The following is a 23085-nucleotide window of genomic DNA, read 5'->3' as shown; positions in this document are numbered from 1 at the left end:
TACCCTTCATATCTGTAGGTATCTTCAACTCGAACGTTCCATATCTTGCCACCGCCGAAATTAAAATAGCACAAATATCCTCCGCAACCAGGGGTTCTTCTACAGTTGTATTCTTTGCGAGGTAACTCTTTACATTTAATAAAGCATTCCCTATCGATCTAGCTTTAGGAGTACTTTCTTTCTTTTTTGATAACATGCCGAATAGAATTATTGCCGTTATTATATTAACTTTATTGTTCTCCAGACCCTTCAGGCTTAAACTAATAAATGATCTCAGAATATGTAATTATGGACATTCCGAAAAAGTGTGTCTAATAGTATTGAATAATTTACCACAATATTTACATGGAGTGTTGAAAAACAAAATTCCTGTGGCTATCTGAAATTGAGCTGAGAATTTTCTTCCACTACTAATTCGGGAAGTCGAAGACATAATCCTATGTATCCAATTACGAGGTAGATTTAGTTCCCTAATCTATCCATCACACCTTGACGACGCAGAAACCTCTTTTGAATAGAAAAATTAATTTTCAAATGCCAGGGGACGGCACATTGTGTAGCTTGGCATGTCCAATGAGAGGAAATTTAAACTTCCCGGTAAAGAAACCAAAGTGAACACCAATATCATGTATTGTTTGCTGATTTTTTGTAAGTGCCTCCCATTCCAAAGACACAGTGTCATATAAATTCTTAAAAAAATGTATTTTTCCAAGATTCTTATTAATTATATCCACAATCGTAAGTGGGAGTGGCTTTCCACAGAACCCTTTGTGTTGCAGTAAGCATAGGGGAAAAGTCGTCGATATATCCATTTATAAGATCAGTTCCAAGTATAACATATTCATAGTTATCACTTGATGTTATCACATATCTCCACTCAATGTTGGGATACTTCTTTATATTAACAAAAACTATCCAATACATTTCTGTGATTATGTCCACAAAAGATTTGAGCCCACCAACCAATCGATTTCTAGGTCTCTTTAAAGCAGAAATGTAATTCGAATGAAAAATATTCTCTAACCAAAAAATTTCCTCAAATATGCCGTCCTTCGCCAATATTGGTAAAGAGATAACCTTATACAAAATATTTGGAATAAAAAAAGTGTTATTTAGGTCTATTCTTATTTTATGGTTAAAATTGTTCCAGTCTTTTATAAAATTATTGACCCTCGTTTTTAGTTCCAGCCAAATTAATTCCGAGGGACCAGACCACCCATTTAATGCCTAAAACAGTTGTCATTTCTTTAGTAGAACAATTAGAAATTTTCAAACCTTTTCCCAGATGCCATTAACCAATCGGGAGAATTACAGTCTTTGATTTATTGATTTTCAATCCCGACTTTTTTCGAACGTTGTAAAATACGATAAAATAATTTCTACTCTTCTTTGCAATTGAGCTTTCGAGTTCGCTTCTATCATCATGTATCACTATCATCGGTATAAAGATCTATAAAATGTTTAATATTTCCAAAAGAGACAACGAATCCTTGATATTTTTTTGTAATGGCGGTTCTTAGCTCATCTATTGCAGCTACAAAGAGCAGGGGGGCCGAAGGACAACCCTGCCGACAACTTTTGCTCATATAAATTGGTCTGCTCTTTTTACGTCCAACAGTAACTGTCGATGATCTTGTAGCTAGTAATACCCTGACAGAGTTAAAAAACAGCTTGGTAGTAGTTTTTCGCCGATCTCAAAATTTGAGAATGAGAAAGGGAATCGAATGCTTTTGAAAAATCTTTTGCAATAATAGCTCAAAAACAATTGTTCCTATTAACTGCTTCAATTGCTGTCTGAATATTCTGGAAAGGGATTGACTCTTTACATTAGGATCATCAGCATTAATTAATTTAAATTTAGACTGTTCAGTGGATATTAAGATTTTATGCCTGCAATCGCACATGAAAAGGATTTGGTACATGTGGGATCACCAAGAGATTTAGAAACCAAGCACAAAACCCCTCTATTTGAACCTGATCTGGTAAAAAAAAATAGTTAAACTGTCTTAGAAGGCGCAATCATCCATACATGTTGAGGATAGTTTAACTTTGATGTCCTGAAGACATATAAAATCTGGATAAAATGATATTAAACTTTTCATTAAAGCATAAGCAATTCTTGCCCTCTCTCGTATTTAGCGACAGGATCTTTCCAATGCCTATATTCTTTTCAATATTACTATTACTAAAACTACTATTACCTGTCATTTTGTTATTACTCATGAGAGAAGAATTTAAAAAAGAGAAACAAAATCAATAGAAAAAAACCACCCCTCATTTAATGGGAGCTCCTCAATTGCTTAAGGCTGTTCTCTCTATTATTTCTCTTACTAACTGATTCGGAACGAAAATGCTAGGATAAAATTTGTTGTTTATCAATATGATACTTTGGGGGTTTATTTAAACTTTTCTTTTCATTATGGTCCTTAGGGCTACTAATATCATCATAGATTGAACTAATTCCTTCGCAAATATTCGATACTAAATGATTTTTTTATTACCATTTGTCTCTGTCTGAGTAATATTTTCACTTGTTGTAACCTGTTCTTGGTCAGAACTAGTATTTATTCTTTCATTTTCTGGAATGTTTTCTTCCCAAGTTGTATTTTTCCTCCTATCTGAATATACCACATTATCTGTGTTATCTTTAGTTATGTCAAAAATGATGGAGCCATTATCAATTTTGTCACTTGTTTTATTATTATCAATTGCATTGTCTATGGGTAAAACTTCCTTAACTGACTTAAGATAATCTCCCCATTTCCCAAATTGATTGATACAATTTTTTTGCACTGTGACCTTTTTCGTAACACTTTGCACATGCAATTGATTAACCTGCGTAGCTAATCCAAGTCTTGAAACCTCTAAAACCTATAAATCCTGGAAGGTCACGCTTTTGGTATCAATCCAACAAGAAAATTCCCGTTATTATGGCCCTTAAATCTTCCATCAATAAAAGGAGTCTCTTTTCCAGGTTTTACAATTTCGCCAATATCTTTAAATACATCATCTATCTCACAGGGCTTAACATCCTCATGGGGAGAGTGAATAGTTATTTTCTTATAAAATACAATATAATTTCCAGACTCGTCTTTACATTGGGCTCTTAACCCTTTTACAAGTCCCTTAATTACAACATCCCTGTCATTTGCTTCCCTTATTGGAAAGGTATGCTCTAGCTGAGAAAAGGAAATAGTAATATATAATTCTTTTTTCAGTACTAAAACCACCATAAGGTGAGAACCAGGACAAATAGAAATTTCTTGAAGAAGGAATGTGTCTATCTTCAACGTTCCAACAATTAAGTATCTTTTATTATATTTTCTTTGCTTTTGATTGTTTTAGGCAGAAAGACTCATGCATTTTTTTTTACAATAGTCACGTGATTTCTTTGATTTTAGAGGCAAAGCTTTCTCGCTATTTTGGCGTAAAATGCCAAATATGTTGAGTATTGAGGCGGTCAATTTTCAGGACTTTACTCTATTCAATTTTAATTACAAATACTAAATGTTGACTTTCTTTGAATATCTACATATATTCTCTTTTTCTAAATATTAGTACTAAATATATATAACCTCATTTCATTTATTTGCAAGTTGTGAAAAAATTAATGTATTATAACATTGCTGTAACCACTTTGTTTTGTTTGCTACTATATATAGCACTAAGTCATAAAAAGAAATCTCTAATAAAACCAGTATTAAACAGTAATAAAAATACAGGGTTTAGGTAGTAATGTATATATACATACATATGAATTGTTTATTTAGCAATATTACGAATTATTGTACATATTATTTAAAAAAAAAAAATCTTATAAAGTTTGTATTTTTACATATATATATTTCTATAAAGTTAGGTAATTTTATCTATTAATTTTTTTCGTTTTTTTTTGTAGTAAAATACACATAATTAAACATGAATGTTAAAGAATGAAAAAGGAACATATATAGATATTTACTATATTATAATTATTAATAAATTATTACAAGAACGACAATGAATAAAAAAATAAACAATAAGTGCTCTTTTCAATTATGATACGCAACACTTCCATTGCTACAATGCGAGGAGTGTATTCCGTTTATAGCAGTGGCCATCGTGGAGGCAGACGTCCCTGTTGAAGAGGATGAACTGGATACACTCATAATCCCTGCTAAAAGTCCACATTCAATTGCTACAGAGAGAGTATCATGAATATAGATGTAGGACTCCACAGAGGAGAGAGCCAAATCGTGTATTCCTGAGATGTGACGTGAGTAGGAAGGAACGTTGACTTCTCCACGGGATCGTATTTGGCATAGAAGTGTGTTGAGTGTGAGGAAAATGATGCAGGAGTCCATACCCACTCTGGAGAGATAAAGAAAAAAAAACATTATTAAAACCATTCATAAACACGGATATTTATCTCAAAAGTTTAAACATAATACATACATCCAAGTTGTATATACATATATATATAACTTTTGTGCTCAACTTTTAAATATAATATGTATATAAATAAAAGCATATTTTAATGCATATATATTAAATTTTAATGTTATCTTGTACGTATATCATATGAGTATGATATTACAGAGATTGACATGTGTTATGAAATAGAAAACTAGGCTTATATTATTATGTACACACAATAGTTACTCGTGTAAGCACGATATGTGTTACATAATTCAAACTATCATTAGTGTTTTATGTGTATACATATAGTGTTTTTATAAAAAAAATCTTAAATAAATGTATATTTAGGAATATATTGCTGTGATGACATCATAGAACTACTAACTTTAGGCAAATTCAATTGATTAATTAACATACAAATGGGAGCAATTAAGGGGGAAGGGATTTGTACACATGTATTAAAGACAATAATCGAATTTTTCTATGAGCACAGAATTCAAAACTGATCGCAGTTTTTCTTGCAGTCATCTGAATTCTGAAATATCTCGAACTATAGTAATTTGTGCACTTTTCTTAAGACTCTTATAACTTATTCATAATATACATATAGCGATTAGGAATATCATAAATTATATTATAGAAAAATATTCAATGCCTAATGTACACAAAAATTTGCATCTCCAAGGGTTTTTGTTCCAATTTGTAATTTTTAAGTGATTCCATTTTTTATGGGGTTGTACTAGGAAATTGTCAATATTATTATTATATTTTTTCCAATTTCAAAGTTAATTTCATGATATCATGTCTCGTAAAAGGAAGATCGAGGGAATTGAAATAAAATACTTATAGTTTGATGTTCCATCTCAAGAGATGTTCGGATTCCGAATTCCATCAGGGACGACATGATTAGAATTCATCCAAGGAAAACTACCAAACCTCATAAGGAAGTAGAGTGGACTCTTCCCTTGGGAATGATATACCATGATCGAAGCAATAAAGCGATCCATTCAAGATGAGCAGATAATTTTAATATTTCAAAATAGATCACTCAAAAAATACAAAATGTAACATAAATCCTATGAGTTGTATATTTCACATATTTTTCTATAATATAAGCTATGATATTCTGCATCACTTTGTATTATGAATAAGTTATAAGGGTCTAAATAAAAGTGTCGTTTTTCATCTTTTTTTAGGCTAAAAAAAGAAACATATCGAATTCAGAACAAAATACAGCATCAATTAAACACTACATAATCATCAAAAACTCTTTTATCTAAGTTGTATTAATCCTTCATTTAACTTCGTGATTGTTTTAAGTTTAGAAAATGACTCTAGTTCCAAATTAATATAGTTCCACATATTTCAGAATTCAGATGACTTAGAAAAAAACTAAAATCCGTTTTGGATTCTATGATCATTCATCAATTTGATTATTGTATTCAATTCATTTGTAGAAAATGAGTGCTCATCTGTGATATGTCATTGCACATGCACCTCTAATATTTATATCATTCGGTGAAGGAATAAAAAGGGAATGAACGAATTTGGACCTTTCATTCATTAAAATTTGATTCAAATAATTCATTTTACAATTTTTATTTTATTTTTTGTCCCTTATTGGTTAGATGGACTTGCAACAATAAGAATTAAGTAGACATTAAAATACTACTAGGCAATATATTGAAGTCCATATAAATATATTTCCTCCTCTAGTAGTGACAGAGATTCGAACTCACGTATTTCTATAGCATATTTTATCCCGAGGCCGTTGTCAACAATGTAATGCTGCTCAATTACATTATAAAAATAGTTGTTTTATTTGATTACTAGTAATACTTTGCCTAATAGATGAACTGAAATAATATTGTAAAAGTACAAAATGGTTTGATCTTTAGCGTTTATGGATATTGAAATATAATTAATATTATTTTAAATATAGTATCCGATTATACTTTCTGATCATATATACTGATACCATACTTTACGGATAACTAGATGTACTTGTATCCCTTATATCATTTGTTTGGTTATGGTAAAATTGGATTGTTTTCTTTGCATCTTGTTATAATGTTTTTGATTAATGCTATACTTCATCGAAAAGGCTGACACGTGCAGTATAAATTTATTTGAATAATAATTGTTTGAGTTATCAGGACTCATTATTTTGATGCTGATTCAGTAATGTTAGCAGGAAGACCATTTTATTTATTTATAAAAACAGCTTGACATGCCTCGGTCATGTATAAATATTACCGTGGATTTGTTTACTTAATGTATTGACCAAGGAGGCAAATTGTTAAAATTATAAATTTTAAAAATAATTTTTCTTTCTAAAAAAACTGTGAGAAAGATCAATCTTTGCTGATATTTGTATATTCACATTTTAGAAATGTTAAACAGAATTTATTTTAACTCTTAGTTTAATCATATTGACTATTATACAAATAACATAAAAATTAACTGAAATGGGAAAAAAATGACGATATTATTTAGGAAATCAATAATTAAATGCCTCATGGGAAAAAATTATAAATATTTTTCGAATTATTTATCTAATGTAATATTTCACAAAATCTGATTTCATTTGTTCATAATTAATAAAGTTTGTAGGCATGTTGAGTAGACAAAAAGTTTTATTTTGCTGTTGATATAATACTTTCATTCCCTCTTTTCATAACGCATCGTTAAAATTCAAAATTCAGATAACTCATTAAATATAAAAGGTGTGTTCAAAAAGTAAGGAGTTTGTATTTTTAGAAAAAAATATTCATTTATTTGGTCAAAATTAAGCAGTTTAGGAACAAACTTCGCCGACACTCATATCATTTTCATTTTTACACAAAATTTGATGCAAATTAATTGATCTATGTTTTTTAATAGCAAAATACTTCTAACCGTTATGCTTCTCATGGAGAAACTAAACATATTATATAACTGAAACAGTAAATATATGTTCGTGGCGAGTGTACTAAAAAAAATCAAGTATACCAAATATACCATGCCTAGAAAATTTAAAGTCAATAAAATTTCATATGACTTAATTTTATTGTGAACTACTTCACCATAACGCATTTAATTTCAAATTAACCAAGTTGTTTTAGTAAATATTACAAATATTGAAGAATAAGCATATATTTGTTCGATAAATAAATCATCTTCAAATTGATGCATTAAAAAGAATAATTAAATATACTCTTGGAAATCAGCTTATAGGTACATATATATTGATAATGGAATGTGTATTTCTAAGACATTGATTATCTGCATGGATTTAGTGTAAATTGAAGGAAAAATAAATTCCAAATAACTAACATATTATTTCATTTAAGTAAAAATTTTATTCTTTAAAATAAATGGGGGAAAAGAAAAAATTAAATTTTAAGATTAACTTCTAGGAGGTCATAATGTATTTAGTCATTATTGAATTTCATTGTATTAAAGTAAAAAAAAAACCTTTTTTGGGTATACACTTATTATCGAAAAAGTAAATATTAGACACTTAAACTGTTTATAAATGGAATCCATTGTATAATTTTTGTCTAATTTAATCATTTTGATCCATTTCTTACATTCCTGGAGTACTTAGAAACCTCAGTTAATGAAAACCATCAATTTTTATCTTTATTATTCTATATAAGGTTTTTTAGGTTTTTTCTTGAACATTCTAGAATTTATGCTCAAGTATTCATTTGTTTTTGGTTCAATGTAAATATTGCATAATAATTGAATTTTCTTTAACGAAATAGACTGAACTAATTTGGTCTTTGAAAGAAGTTTGATCTAGACCGGTCTCAAATTAAAATTGGCCCCATAGGAAAAAACCGGTATTGATTCGTCTCATTTAAAATTCGATATAGACAAATACTATAAAATAATTGTTGATGACGACATATGTGTTTTAAATTCGTAAATATGGGTACAATTACTTCATATAATGTTAAATTTATTGCATAAATATTATTTCTACAAATCATAAGCCGGACAGGTAGGGAAAAAAATCGGTCTATAGATTTAGAGAAAAAAATTGTTCTACAATTTCCACAATTTGAAAACAGTTAATTTTTGGTCTATGGTCAGAGATTGTTGTCTCAATTAAAAAAAAGGTACTAGACCGAAACTCAACACAAATACCAATATTCATCTAAAGTACATTTCTAGGAAAAAATATTTGAAATAAGGAATAAGCAAATGTGATTGTCGATTTGAATATATATATATATTGCACAAATGAATGAGCTCCTTAAGTTTTGTCTCAAATACAATTCTATGTTATCCGAAACAAACCCTCAGCTCTACCATAAAACTAAAAAGAAATATGACTCCATAAAAATTAATCGAACAATCTATATTCCAGGAAAGGAGTTGTAACTTTTATGAGATGTTTGCGTGATATAATCCATAAGAAGAATGAAATATATATATAGCATATTTCTCTAGGTAAATTTGTAAAAAAAAAAATATAATAATAACAGCTAAATAAACGTCAAAGTATGTATGTACAAACATAGATGTACATCAGAAACACTTTGCTTAAATCTTTCAGCCTTTTAATGAATTTATTGCATTGAAAGAAGAGTCATTTAGCAAAGGAAAAGAGAAAAAGTTTTACTATATATTTGACACTTTTCTTCAATATATGAATTTAATTTGATTGCTAAAATCAATAATCATATTATTAAAAGCTTTTTTCTAAATGAATTAGGTATGTGTATGTTTAAAATATATCATTGAATATAAATTCATTTATATTCAATGATAATGTGAGAAAGGATTGAACAGTATAATCACACAAATTAAATTAATTAGGAAAGATAGCCTTTTTAAGAATTAATCAATCAAAGGAGCGTGTTATGTCGGATCTAATGGATTCTTTTTTATTATCATTTGAAAGCTTAGGTTGAAACAAATGATGAATAATAATACATTAGTAATTTGTTTAAGGCATATCAAAATTAAAAGTCCAAACGAAGTTCAAAAGATTCCTAAAAATATGGAAAAATCTGTTCAGGATAGAGCAGTAGATCAAGAGTGTATCTCTAGTGATGTGGAAAAACGAGAAGGAAGTTACTCACCAGGGAAGGATGACAAAGTCGTAGAAGAGGAATTGTTTGAAACTGATAAATAGACAAATAATGGTGGATCTCATGTACAAGCTCAGTTACAAAAAGATTGGCTCCTGATACTAGTCTTTCTCCACAGAATTGATAAAATCCCAAGAAAGTAACCTCTTAGCAGAAGTAATTTCAAAATAAATTGAGCCTATTCTCAACTAAAAGATAGAATCATCAAAAAGGATTATTAAGAAATAGGAAAATAATTATATATCTAGAAATATTAAAGCATGTGTTGATTCTTTGAAGGAGAATAAAACATTTGGGGGAATCATTGACAGTGGATTTCCACAAGGCATTTTATTCTATTTTACACACCCATAAACTTTGGGCTGTTAAAAGCTATTGCCTATGCGTTTTTTATAATTATATATATTTCTTTATAATGGGTCATCAAGATTGAGGATTGTGTTAGCATATTCTTCTTAAAAGAAGCTGCAGGCAAGGATGTCGAGCAGCACCTTTGTTATTTATTCCCGCAATTAACTCTTTTTTTGTATATCTATGAAAAGGAGATACTGGGGTTTTGGAATTTCCTTCGGCAATTCTAAAAATTTACTTGATACTTATGCAAATGATGTCACATTATTTGTCGAAGCAAACACTGAACGTAATTTAGTTTGAAGAGTTGAAGTCATTCTAAAGTCTTTTGAAAAATATTCCCTCAGGTCTTGTGTGATAATTAATAAAAGTAAAACTGTTTTTCTCCCAGCAGGGATTTCAAAGCCAGACTCTTCAACTAAGCTTTTAGATTGTAATTTCAAAAATAAATTGGAAATTTAGGCATATAATGTGCAAAGACACGTTGAAACTTACACAAATTGGACAACACTGTGTAATTTGGTATATTAAAAAGTAAGAGAACAAAGGAAATATAACCTCCTAACAAGAGTTGAATTATATATTCCTGAAATAGTTCCACTGGTTTTATATAAGGCGCATTCTCTGCCTCTTTTAGCTGAAAAGGCAATTAATGAGGAAAATTCGTGGCTGAAGACCCTTTTTTATTCATAGTACCTCCCTTCTCTCAATAGGCCAAATAAAATTATAAGAAGTGGACAAACTATACTATCTTCTATTATACCCAAGATATACCAGAAGATTTTTATTGACATAAAGAAAAATCCCCTCTTGGAATGGAGAGTTACTTTATCAAGTACGCCTTTTACGTGTTTCTCATTATGGGTACTATTTTATCAAACAGATCAGTTGAGAAAATATCATTTCATAGGGTGATGTTCCCATGTTTTATGGTATGGAACGCCAATGTATGAGTCCAGCACTACCATAAATACGATTCATCAAAACGTAGCAAAAAACATTTTTTCAACAATACAGAGGATCCAAGCTAAATAGAAGGTATGACTAAATAAATCTATTTTAACTGTTCATAACCTTCCAAAACACCCTGATTCGGTATTTGTGAAGTATAAATTTTACTTTCCGCTTTTTAGAAGTGATAAAAACCACATTCCTCCAACGCCACGGCATTTGAATGTGTTATATTCGATAGATTTTAAGAACAATGTTACTGTGATATGTGAAAATTTAATAAATTTTTTAGATAAGGAATAAGTTTCATGCTATTTTTTTTTATAAAAACACAATATATCTTCATTAAATTACGTACTATAAAAAGTAAAAACAAGGGAACTTTACATCTTTATGCAAATGTTCTTGTGAAAATTTACTTTTTTTTTTTAGTTCACGATTAGTTAATGTTTTTTTAAAAATTATATTTATTTATAAATATTCCTGATCCTGCTTTATTCTAAATTAGTCCTTTTTGAATTTTCAATGGTCTTTATATCTTAACAGTTTTTTTTATTGTATCTTATATTAATTATTCACAGATTTTAAGAGATTGTAAATGTGTGAATAAAGGCAAAAAAAGGAAGTATGATGTTTTAAGCAGTGGTATTGATTGTCCCTGAAAATTTTCGAACTTCCTCCCTCAATAATTTTTTTTAACATAAGGTATATATATTTATGAAAATAATAAGTTTTGGTATTATCACATATGGAATACAAAAATGATCAAACAGATCAGTCTGAAAATTAGCAAGTAGACGTATACAATAACTATGCATGATCTTATGGTTGTTGTTTTTTGGCCTCCGAGGTCATTAAGACCCTATTTTTGACCAAAATACAAATAAATCAGCATTTCCGTTTCTTCTTCTATATCTCTTTGTCTTTTCCATCTTCTTTTCCCCTTTATATCCCTGTGTCCCTGTGTCTTTTCTTTTAACTCAATTCTTTGTTAACATCCCTTCTATTCAGATGTGCAACGCTCATACCCCATGCTAGGATAAATCCAATTATAAAATGGAGTTCATAATTGTTTGTGCTCAAAGCTCACAACACATCTGGTAATACGTATCGATTAATAAAGGTGTTGTTATATAAAATGAGGTAATAATATTATAATTGCATTCTACAAATAATGGGTAACTTCATAGAAGAACACATAACGTCTTTTATCTCTCCTTGGTTACTTTCTATACCCTTAGAAATATTTTACATGTATTAAATATGAAAACAAGTAAAAGTACATTCATATGTATAAACATAAAATTGATTGATTCATGAATAAAAAAAGAAATTTAGTTTTCCTTTTTGTGTTATTGCGGCTATGAAAAATATAAATATACTTGCTTCTAGTTATTTATTTGTGGTTCAGTGGTACAAGGACTGGGAAAAATAAAAGTACAGAGAAGGAAAACAAATATTTACCTGCTATGAACGAGTATAGATCCTCCAGCTTGATGACACGCAAAAGCAGCTTTCACAAAATGTATCAGATCAGAGGATCGAGGTAATCCAACTTCTGGCCATCTTGGGAAGAGGATTTGTGTGCATAGTCGTTCTTCTTTACTATGCTTGCGATGTTTTAACTGAAAAATAAATGTTTTGATATTTAATTATTAGTTCTAGAATGTTAAATGTCACTAAAAACACAGATTGCCTAATGAGATATTAGAAGCATAGTTGATAATGTATGTATAATAATTACAAAACAATATGAACAAGATGCCTATAAATCTTAATCATCAGTTATTGAGTAATACCTTAAAAATGAAAACAAAATAATGAAGTGTTGAGCAGGAGTAAGGTTTTTTTTTTCCAAATATTTGGCTTGATGCCTCTAATATGGATTTCTTTCGACAAGGTTCCTTTTAATCAGTGAATATACAGTGTGCAAAGTAAAATTGTAAACTGTTTGATAGCTTTATTACAGACATATTTATTAGATATATGTTTCCTTTATTAAAAATAATCTCGTTTGGGTGCTACCATAGCCTCCTTCATGGACCTTAAGGCACCACAATACTTTTTGATGAAGACCTCGTACATGGCCACCCCCTGGGGTTCTACAGAGCCCTTGTACTTGAAGTCATCCAAATTTCAGTGAGGGTTAGCACAGGTTATCTTATCAATTACACTTCAAATGGAATAGTTGAAGGGGAATAGTTTCGGATGGAGGGTGGCCACTGTTGGCACTTATGCTATAACCAAGTCAACAATTTGTGGCCTCCCTTAATCCAATTGGCCTTGGTTTTCTGTTAAAAGCAGTTGCTGATATCGACGTACGATACAGGTTTCCCCCAAATCCTTCCCATACCTCCTCACAGTCCAATCCTTGACATTGAGAGCCTTGCTATGCTGCCTCATCGACTCGTTGCACTTCTAAAGATCGCAGTGTCCAAGTTCTGCATGACTCCCATTTTCCTGTGTCTACCACCGCCTTGGACCTTCTACACCGTTACTTGAAGCCATCATACTTTTAATTTTGTAAACTAGACTCCGGGACCAGCCACAACCTTTATTTATGACTCATTTGAGCATGGAACAAATCAGATACCCTTGCCTTTTCGCCTCCATGCTGACAACTGTTTGTTTTTATATTATTTATCAAGTGGAATAGTCCTTAATCTCCCTAATGTAATTCAGATTGATTAGATCATATCAACAATTTTACCTTGCAAAATATTATTTTTTAAAATTTTGATCAGTCTTTTGAAAATATAATAGATAGTTATATGCTACATATTTATTTTTTCGCTATGCAATGATTTTGTGCTTTGTTTTCATTAATCCATGAATAGACATGCGTCTTCACATATTGAATATACTCAAATTATTTCTATTCCTGATACCGGCACAACCGGTATGGGATATTCGAATGAGGAAAATGCTTATTTTTTAATAATTCATAAATAATATATCAAGTGGAGTATAGACTTACATACATGATCGACAAAAAAAAAAAATTTCGAAAGCTTGAAAGTTAATTACTTATTCTCGATTATATTCAAGAATGGAGTAACTTTAAGTTTAAAAAAACCAAAAACAATGCTGTTTTTTGTGTATGTTTTTGTTGTTATTTTTGTAAAGTCTATTATATCAATTAAACTTTTATTTTTTAATTAGTATAGGTTTATGCAATTTTCATAATATATTTCTTTAATATTAAAATGTTATTAGTATACTTTAAAAAATTTGAAGAAAAAAAATCTTCGTTTTTTCTACAAAGCCATACTGAAAGCTGTTTAGTCAGTGGGTTATTTAGTGTCTACTATGTTAATTTGTAATATATCGAATTTGCATAAGAAAATTTATCAATTGAACAAAAATCGAGTATATTAATTTATCCACACTCTTTCAAAAAAAGACAAACAATATAAAAACCTATGTTTTTCATATAATTTGTATAGGGACACAATTGAATTACATCTATACATACGAGTACAAATGTACATACATATATATTTCAATTTCAAATAAAAATGGACCTAAACATTTTTTAAATGTATGTATAGATGTTTGGGCATTTTTTTTTTTCAATAAAAATTCAAATTTCCTTTCATTGGAATATGAAAAAAAATGTATACCTATATGTAGGGTGTAAGAACGAAAACTGGGCCTTCATATTTTGTTTTTTTTCCCGTCATATATGATGAATAAATTGTGCAATGTTTATTTTGTGGTGAAATGTCCGGGGCTAAATTAATAAACCACGTGTTTTTTTTTTGTTAAAAATTATATTTATTTTAAATTATTATTATTATTTTTTACTTTTTTTTTGCTTTTTGGAGCGGAGTTCCCATAACACTTTTCAAATCACTGCATAGTCTAAACGGTATTTTTTTTATCAAGAAGCAGTATAAAATTAAAACACGAAATAGTTTTGACCCATTGTTCAGGAAAAAACGAAAGTAGCGTCAAACAGAGCATAATAACTCACAAACTAAGGATCAGATTGTCATGAAATTTCGACAACTATCTTTTGAAAATGGTACTAACAGAAAATGAAGTGAATTAAAAAAAATTGGATCATATATCAGCTTATCCTTGGACATTTCAGCCCATATGTTATAGTGATTTGATGATTTTTCGTGCACAAAGATCTCTATATTAGTAGTACTCAGATTTAAAAAACAGGAATTATCAGAACAACGGTTTCAGTGTTGTACCAAGGGCCTGGTGGAGACCAAATATCCCATGGGAGTGATCATAAGAAAAAATTGACTCCATGAGCACCATTATAACTGATTGTCAACGGATATGACGCCTCCTCGCTCCCCAACCTGAGTCTGATGTGTCATTTTGTCTTGAGCTACCTTGAATCAAAGGTCTTCTCACTCCACCTAAAAGTCTCTGATCGTCTCCATCGTCCTGGTATGCAAAAATATTGATTGGTCTCTAGTTTTTTGGGTCTTCACACAGTTTATGATCCGAATGGAGGCCGTTATTGAGGCAAACAAAAACTACATTGAGTGAGATATATTTTCATTGGTGGTATCTGCTGCCCAGTTATTGCTTCTTGAAATAATCTTCTAAAATTGCCATTTTATTATAATTTAAAGGAGATAGATCAAAAATTTCTGTAGTAATAGCAATATATAAAAAGAAACAATGATTTTATATCATAGAAACACTTTGTATTTATTAAAAACGTGTTTTTTTTCGATCCCATTTTCTTCATACCTCATATCATGGGGTATATTTATATTGATGTAGGTAGGTTTTTAAATACTCTAATGTAGATTAAGCTGTTCAAAAAGTGTTGATAATGAAGCCCTACCTTCATCTATTACTTAAATATAAATTACTACATTTGCCAACTGCTTACTTACACCCTTTAAAAGTTACTTTTGTTCACTTACATTGTATGTAATCATTAATTACTATTGAGCAGTATGTAGGTACTAATATGTTAGAATAAACTAATCAATCTTTTCAGAATCTCATTTAGAAATTACGTAAAAGATGTTGAAAAATAAAATATAAAAATTTCAAGCACATTTCATCATTTGTCTTGAACTCGAACACTGCTACTAATTTTAATTAAATATAGCTTATTACTTCGTGCATATCAAATATTAATGTATTTATTAGACTGTACCGAAATGATAAAAGTTGGAAATTTGATAACGCCGGATATCTTTTATTTTGAATTTTATTCCTCTAAACAAGAAAATAACAATCAGACGTTTAAAAATATGGTCCTTCATGGACGTTTGTTCATTTGAAAATCCGTAATTTCCGTGACATTAAAATAATAAATTTTAATGTTGTTTTATTAAAATTATCGATTTGAATCTAGTTACAGAATTTTTTTTATTAAGTATTATAGATAAAACATATATTATCAACAATGTTTAACAAATTTTCTCCAATTTGTCTCATGGTATGATTATTTTAGTTCCAAACATGTTGCCAAAGAATATATATTCTCTTTTGGTACCGCGTATTACGTGAATTTATTCTGATGTTACTTTTCATTTTTATTACTGAAGTCTAATTTTTTGATACAAAATATAAATAAATTATTATCAAATATAATTTCGTTGTTCATTTATGTCAAATAAGACATCCTTTTTAGCAATTTATAATTTTGGACTGTAAAAAAACAGACAATTAAACTCTCAAAAACACAACAATTTATTTATTATTTCTTAATTTCTAACGTTAATTTGTTCTTATTATATCATATTTATTTTTTTAAATTATATCCCTTTGATATTTTTAATTTATTATGAATATTTAATTCCTTTTTTTTATAACATTCCAAAAAAACAAAAACAAATACGGATACTAAATTCCTTTAAATTATTTATTTGTTTCATTAAGACAGGAAATTATACACAATTTTAATTTTGCTCTGATATATCCGCCCCCGTCTCTCTTGTCAACAAATTTGAGCTGAAGCGTTAGTTACTTCTTTTACTACACGTTCGCAAATTTGTGTGTGCCATAGTTGTTTGAGAAGACGATGCGGTGAAGAGACAAAACTAATTAGTTGGCTTTGAAGAATGTATACTCTGTTAAAAGGAACAATGACATTCTTCCAATCCTGGATATTAATAATTGAATTAACATCCAAATTGAGCTTTGGCAAATAGTGTGGGTGTACACTGATATCTCTCAAATCACTTCCATCTTTTATATTTCTTATTTTTGGTATCTGGAATTGTTTATCTTCTTGCTTGGAGCTTGATAGTAAAGATAATAAAACATGCTTAGAGTGAGCATACCTCATAATTTTTCCACAATTTTGATGGCGATACTTTTTAATCCTTTTAAAAATACATCTTTTGTTTTCATGTTCTCAATTAATTGTATTTGATGTAACGTATGTGATGGACCGGTTAAAATATTAAAATCTTCTTTAATTTCGAAGCACATATGGAAATAAAAATTCACAATGAACTCGACTATAAGCTGCAACTTTTTTGTTTGATTTCCAGCCAACTCATGCATTGAGATGTAGAGTCGTACAAAACGACTTGCCGATATGAGTCATACTGAATGTGAAACAATGACGATTTCCATTTTAAGAAGTTATTCATCTGCAATTCCTCAGATAATCATTTTTGTTATGCAATAGCATAGAATTGATCATTAGACAAATCATCAACGACACTTTCAGACATTTCTCGCAGTGGGAAACTTTTGCTTATTTTTCTGAATTTATAACTACATTTGAAGTCGTGAACGTTACCAGAAATAATTTTCCCAAGTTTCCCTATTAATTATTAATAAACGTATAATAAAGTTGATGTATATTATTAATAGAATCTAGGTCACCTGAAAACGAGTTGCCTCAGTTTTTGGGACCATCGAGCTCAGGTATTATGTGACATAGTGGTAATTTATTGGCATAAAATTCACGTACTATTCAAACAAGTAAATGAACCAAAAGTTTCCCTATTAGTTGCACTTTAAGCATGTTCTACTATCTTTACTATTAAGCTCTAAGAAAGAAGATAAACAATTGAGATATGAAAAATAAGGGAGAAAAGAGATGGAATTGATTTGGGAGATATGAGTGTTCGGAGATACTGTTCACTTAATCTCAATCAGGATGATACTCAATTTATTAATATCCAGGATTAAAACAATCCCACTGGACCTTTTATCACAGCAGTCATTCCTCAAAGTCAACTGATTAGTTTTATCGAGAAAAAAAAAGAAATTAAATATGCATAATGAGTGAAAATTATCAAACTTATAGAATAAAAATATAATAATATGCTTAAATAAAAAATTAACCAAATTAAGGAATAATAAATCAAAGGTAATATTTGAAGAGTTTAATTGACAGCTTTTGTAGTCCCATATTATAACTTGGTAAAATTGGTTGTCCTATTCGGAATAAATGAACAAAAAAAGTATATTTAGTAATAATATATTTAACAATTGGTATCAAAAAAAGAGATTTGAGTAATAAAAATGAACAGGATAATCAAAATTGATGCGCATAACACGCAGTACGAGAAAGCTCGTATTTAATTATTTCACATTATAAATTCTATTCTTTTTAAAGATTCACCTATGATAAAGTTTTTCACGATTAATGCTAAAATACTAATATTGTGGTTCAACAAAAATAATCCCCAAAAAGATATTTATAACCAGTAGCCGAAAAAAATTGCACATTTATTTTTTGATGTTAAAAGATGTTCCAAGGGGAACAAATAATTTTCTAATTTTAAAGAAAAATTACTCAACCGGCAAAGTAAAGAGCTCAAAATGTTCACTACTCATAGAGAAAATACCATCCCAACATGATAGTTGAGTTACGGTACACACACTTTTGGCGTAAAAAAATCTAGGCTCGTGAGCATGTCTAGGTTCACTATTTACAATGTGAATGCAGATATGGAGTGGTAAGAAAGTTTCGAAGTCTGAAAGGGGAGATCCTTCATGCTGAGAAGGTGAATAAAGTTATGCAGGGCAATCCTTTAACGCTCTACTCTCTCGTGTGAAAGACATTGGTGTTGTCAAGTCTATCTTGCATAACTTGGTGAAGAGCCTTGTAATACTGAAGAGGACTTTCCTGACTGACTAAATTAAGCAATGGTATCTCCAAAGTTAAACCTTTAAAGAAAAAAATGATTTTTTTGTCTTCTCACCCAAAAACAGAGGTTGTCATACTCCCTCGATACAAACCCCTTGTTTTTATGACCTTTGGGTGTATATTGAGGCCAAAGCTTGCCGTATTCTCCACTCCAATATTTATGCTCTAAAGAACTCATTTGAGAACTGGAGAGACATGACTGAAAAATACGTCAAGAAAGGGTGCTGCACATCTTTCAAGAAGAGATTAGAGGGCATCTTTGTGGGTGATGGAGGCTATAATACGTCAAATGTGATATTTAATGTTACTTTTGCATTTATATGAAAATAATTTTTTTCATAAGAGATTTAATTAAAGTTATATAGACAAATTTAATCATAACTTGATTTTCTAGATAAAAACATTGATTTGGATCTATTAGTATGGCTAAGATTAAACAAACTTTATGGAAAGAGGCGACCAGTATGTCAATGGAAAAAAAAATAGCACCATGATTTATCATGTGTAGCGTCTAGCTAAGGTTTAAGTAGGTAATGCTCTAGAGACTAAAGGATTCACTGTCACATTAGTACTAACGCTATATTGTTATTTTTTTCTCGAGCTGTCTTTATCTTACTTTATTCTTGAGGAGAGAGCATCTATCTATTGAGCGTGAGTGTGCTTATGAAAAATCCTGATTAACATTGAAAAATTACTTGCGTAGATATATTTTATATTTTTGGAAATGTTTGTCTATTCGACGACGCCTAATAAAAGGTACTCCCGTTAGTATGAAATAAATTACATACATAAATTTTGCAGACGTTATTATTTACTATCTCATCATGGAAGGGCCATTTTCTCCCAAAATCTAACTGAAGGATAATTTCTAGGGAAATGAGCAACTCTTATATATTGTACAGCTGGATCTTGTCATTTATACTAAGAAAAAAGGAAATATCTTTTTTTATTAATATGTATGTTGGTATGGGAACATATGACAAAGTTTGTTGTTGATTCAATTTAAGGACGCTACGTGGGAGATTATAAAAGATGAGGGGTTTGGGAATACTTGTTGTAATTGAGTGTCCTCTTGAAATTTGTCATCAAGGTATGATCACAATACATATTGCATTATTGCATATAGATACGAATAAGTATTTATCATTGTCATAATGTCTCGTCATGTTCCTACATATAATGAAAATGACTCCTTGGTCCAAACATTTTTAGTCAACATATACTGTATACATACATACAATGACAGAAATGGAAATGATATCAGACATTAATCTTAATTAAATGAAGCTAGCAAAGGAATGCATGGATTCTCAAATATATCTATTCATTTTGTTGAGTACTACTCATATTTATAACATACATGTATTATTACATTTTTAATCATGGCATTATTTTCATCCTATTTATTGATGTCATATGCTTCAGGCATCTATAAATATCCTTAAGAACTCATGAAATCCGGTATACATACATTTTAATTAAATGTTCAAAATATTCATACATAAACTTATATGAAAGCTATGTGAGTAAAAATATTCGCCATTGGGGGGACTCCTCAAGTTGCTTAGTTGAAAATTATGAAGATAATCATATGAATATTAAAATTAATATTCAGTGCCTCCTTAAACCCTTAATAAAATTTCTAAGTATATCAATATTGACATAAGCTTTTTTTTTAATAAAGAATAATTATTTTCAATTGCAAAATGTAATTAAGATTAAGGACTTTTTTTTCTTAATTATGGCTGTATTTACTTTAGAATAAATATACATATATGTATAATCTTTTTTTATGTACAATAATAGTGAATTTCTAATATATTTAAATAATAGTTACTGGCAATACGAGGATTACTATTAATTTTCCAGTTCACAAAAAAAAAAAATCTGTAGCTCTGTTACAGTCATAAGTATTTTATATAATTAAAGAACTCTTTGCAGATACATGAGTTATTTAAGCATTAAAAAGTTCATTTTTCTTCTGTATATATGAAAACTGAGGCAGTGTTTCTCTCCAAGTACTCTTTTAACTATAGTTTTTTTTAAATATCCTAATCCTTTTTCAAAGAATTAGACAGCTTCACATCACATATATGTCACCATATATATAGAAAATCAGCATTTACTCGAATTTTTTGAATGAAATAAGTCTTTTTTAATATTACAGAATTTGTTAAATTAATAATTGTAGTCTAATTTTTCTGTCTTTGATAAAATCAATAGTTTCATTTATATTCTTATAGGACCTGCAATAACATTTTAAGCTGTTTAGAACATAAATAACGTTGACTTAGAAATAATAGAGACTAACTGGCAAACTACAATAAAATGAGTTTTATAACTCTTTGAGCTAAATTGAAATTTGGATGCTGTAATTTTTAGTTATTTATCATAAGTCCATAATTTTCCATATTTCAGTAGAAAAAATATGCTAACTCTAATGTGTTGTGAATTTATTTAGTGCCAAACAATGCTTTGTGGCTATATCATTTAACCAGTGCAAACCCATTAGTGCCTAAATCTAAAACCTTAAAAACTGCTGTGTTGCATGAGTGGAGATAACAGGCGCATATTGGAGGCTCTAATTTTCAAGTTTATAAAGTGTGATGAATGTTGGACAATTTTCGACTGAATATTAGCTGCAGGATTACACAATGTGCAATCCATATTATTATCTTGTAACATATAAAATTATAAATATTTTACGTCAATAACGACAAATACTACTATAAGATAACTTTTTAGTACCCTGTATCACTTCTTAGTTTAACAAAATATGTATCTTTGAAATGTTTAGCACAGAATTTATCATATAATACTTAAAAGATGTATTTTATAAATTTGGTAATTTAGTAGAAGCATACATTTTAATAGGAAACTGACAATCCTAGTGTCTTGATAATGTTAATTTCGTAATTTCAATATTGGTGAAGATATATTCCCCCAAATATTGAAAGTTAAATATCACAGTTTAAACTTTTATCCACATAGAATATATTTGCAGTGGTATATATTGTATTACATGAGTATTTTTATAAGAAATACATTATTCAATGGTATTAATCAGGAGTAGAGTGTAAGTAAGTCATGATTCATTCGTACTTGTAGTTGATGTTGAATTGGTTATGTACAGGTATCTACCCACAAAAATCATGGATCACGAAAAAAATGATAATTTTTTTTTTACAAATATTGCTAATACCATCTTTTAAAAATGTCTATCAACTACACAAAACATTTATTTTATATTAAAAAAAAGATTAAGCTCTATTCCCGCCTCCAAAATTTATTTAAGTGTCAATCAAAATTTTATGCGCATACAAACATATATGAACGTACTCCTTCCCGTTCCAACTTCAATAAATGTTAGTTATATTTTATTACTAAATATAAATATATAATCAAAATAATAATATATATACAATCAAGGTAAGCATGACATGTTTGATCATGACATACACACAATGCTCTACGTGAGTCTATGTACATATATTATTTATTATGACATTTTTGCCTAAAGTTAGGCCATATATGTGTATGTATGTAGGTATGATATTTGAGTATTTTGATTGAAAAAGCAATTAAAATTAAGGGACTGCCATGTGGGTTGAATGCTGTTCTTTTTTTTCATATGGTTTAATTACAAATAAATTCCAGGGGTTGCCATAACATGCTAAAATATATCTAAAAATGACTATATATTCCGTATGTAAATGGGCTGATAGAACCTCATTGTATTCAAATTCCAATCATAATAGTTGTCAACAAATTTTAATTTTTGGATAAAAAGTTATTTCCTTGCTCGCTTTTACCGCAATAACAGATTATATATTTTTAATCCGATCCGAAATTTCTACTTAAGTAGCTTACAGAGTTCAACGTTTTATATATTACACAATGTAACAGCGTTTTCGCCTGCCTTCTAAAATACACATTTATCATTGTTATTTAAGTCATAAAAAACGAAAATGACCATTTAAATAACAGTAAGCATGGTCTTCAACGCCTTTTGAAACAAAACAAAAATACGTTTTGAGAGTATAACTTCGTTTCAGAGTCCTATTTTAAATAAAATAACTATTTACATTAATGAAAATAGAAAGTAATTACAAATGATAAGAACATTTCTGCATTCAAACGATAAAATATATATAAAGTTATTTTAAATACAGTATTTAAAAAATGTGTCTAATCATACATATATCC

The 23085-nt window shown here is 29.3% G+C and overlaps 1 protein-coding gene across 2 annotated transcripts in view; it reads right to left on the bottom strand.

Annotated features, from left to right (window-relative positions):
- Positions 1-3724: 3724 nt before the first annotated feature.
- The window catches only part of LOC121121923 (putative receptor-type tyrosine-protein phosphatase mosPTP-1), a 145217-nt gene continuing 125856 nt past the window's right edge, over positions 3725-23085 (bottom strand). For both annotated transcript variants that reach the window (XM_040716915.2, XM_040716916.2), the window contains exons 12-13: positions 12249-12409; positions 3725-4350 (exon numbers count right to left, since the gene is read on the bottom strand). In XM_040716915.2, coding sequence (XP_040572849.2) covers positions 4032-4350; positions 12249-12409 — 480 coding nt within the window. In that variant the 3' untranslated portion in view covers positions 3725-4031. The remainder of the gene's footprint in view (positions 4351-12248; positions 12410-23085) is intronic.

Source organism: Lepeophtheirus salmonis, chromosome 7, assembly GCF_016086655.4.
Source record: "Lepeophtheirus salmonis chromosome 7, UVic_Lsal_1.4, whole genome shotgun sequence".
NCBI classification, from domain to species: domain Eukaryota; kingdom Metazoa; phylum Arthropoda; class Copepoda; order Siphonostomatoida; family Caligidae; genus Lepeophtheirus; species Lepeophtheirus salmonis.
Note: the sequence above shows the minus strand (reverse complement) of the source record. Positions and strands in the feature narration are given on the sequence as shown.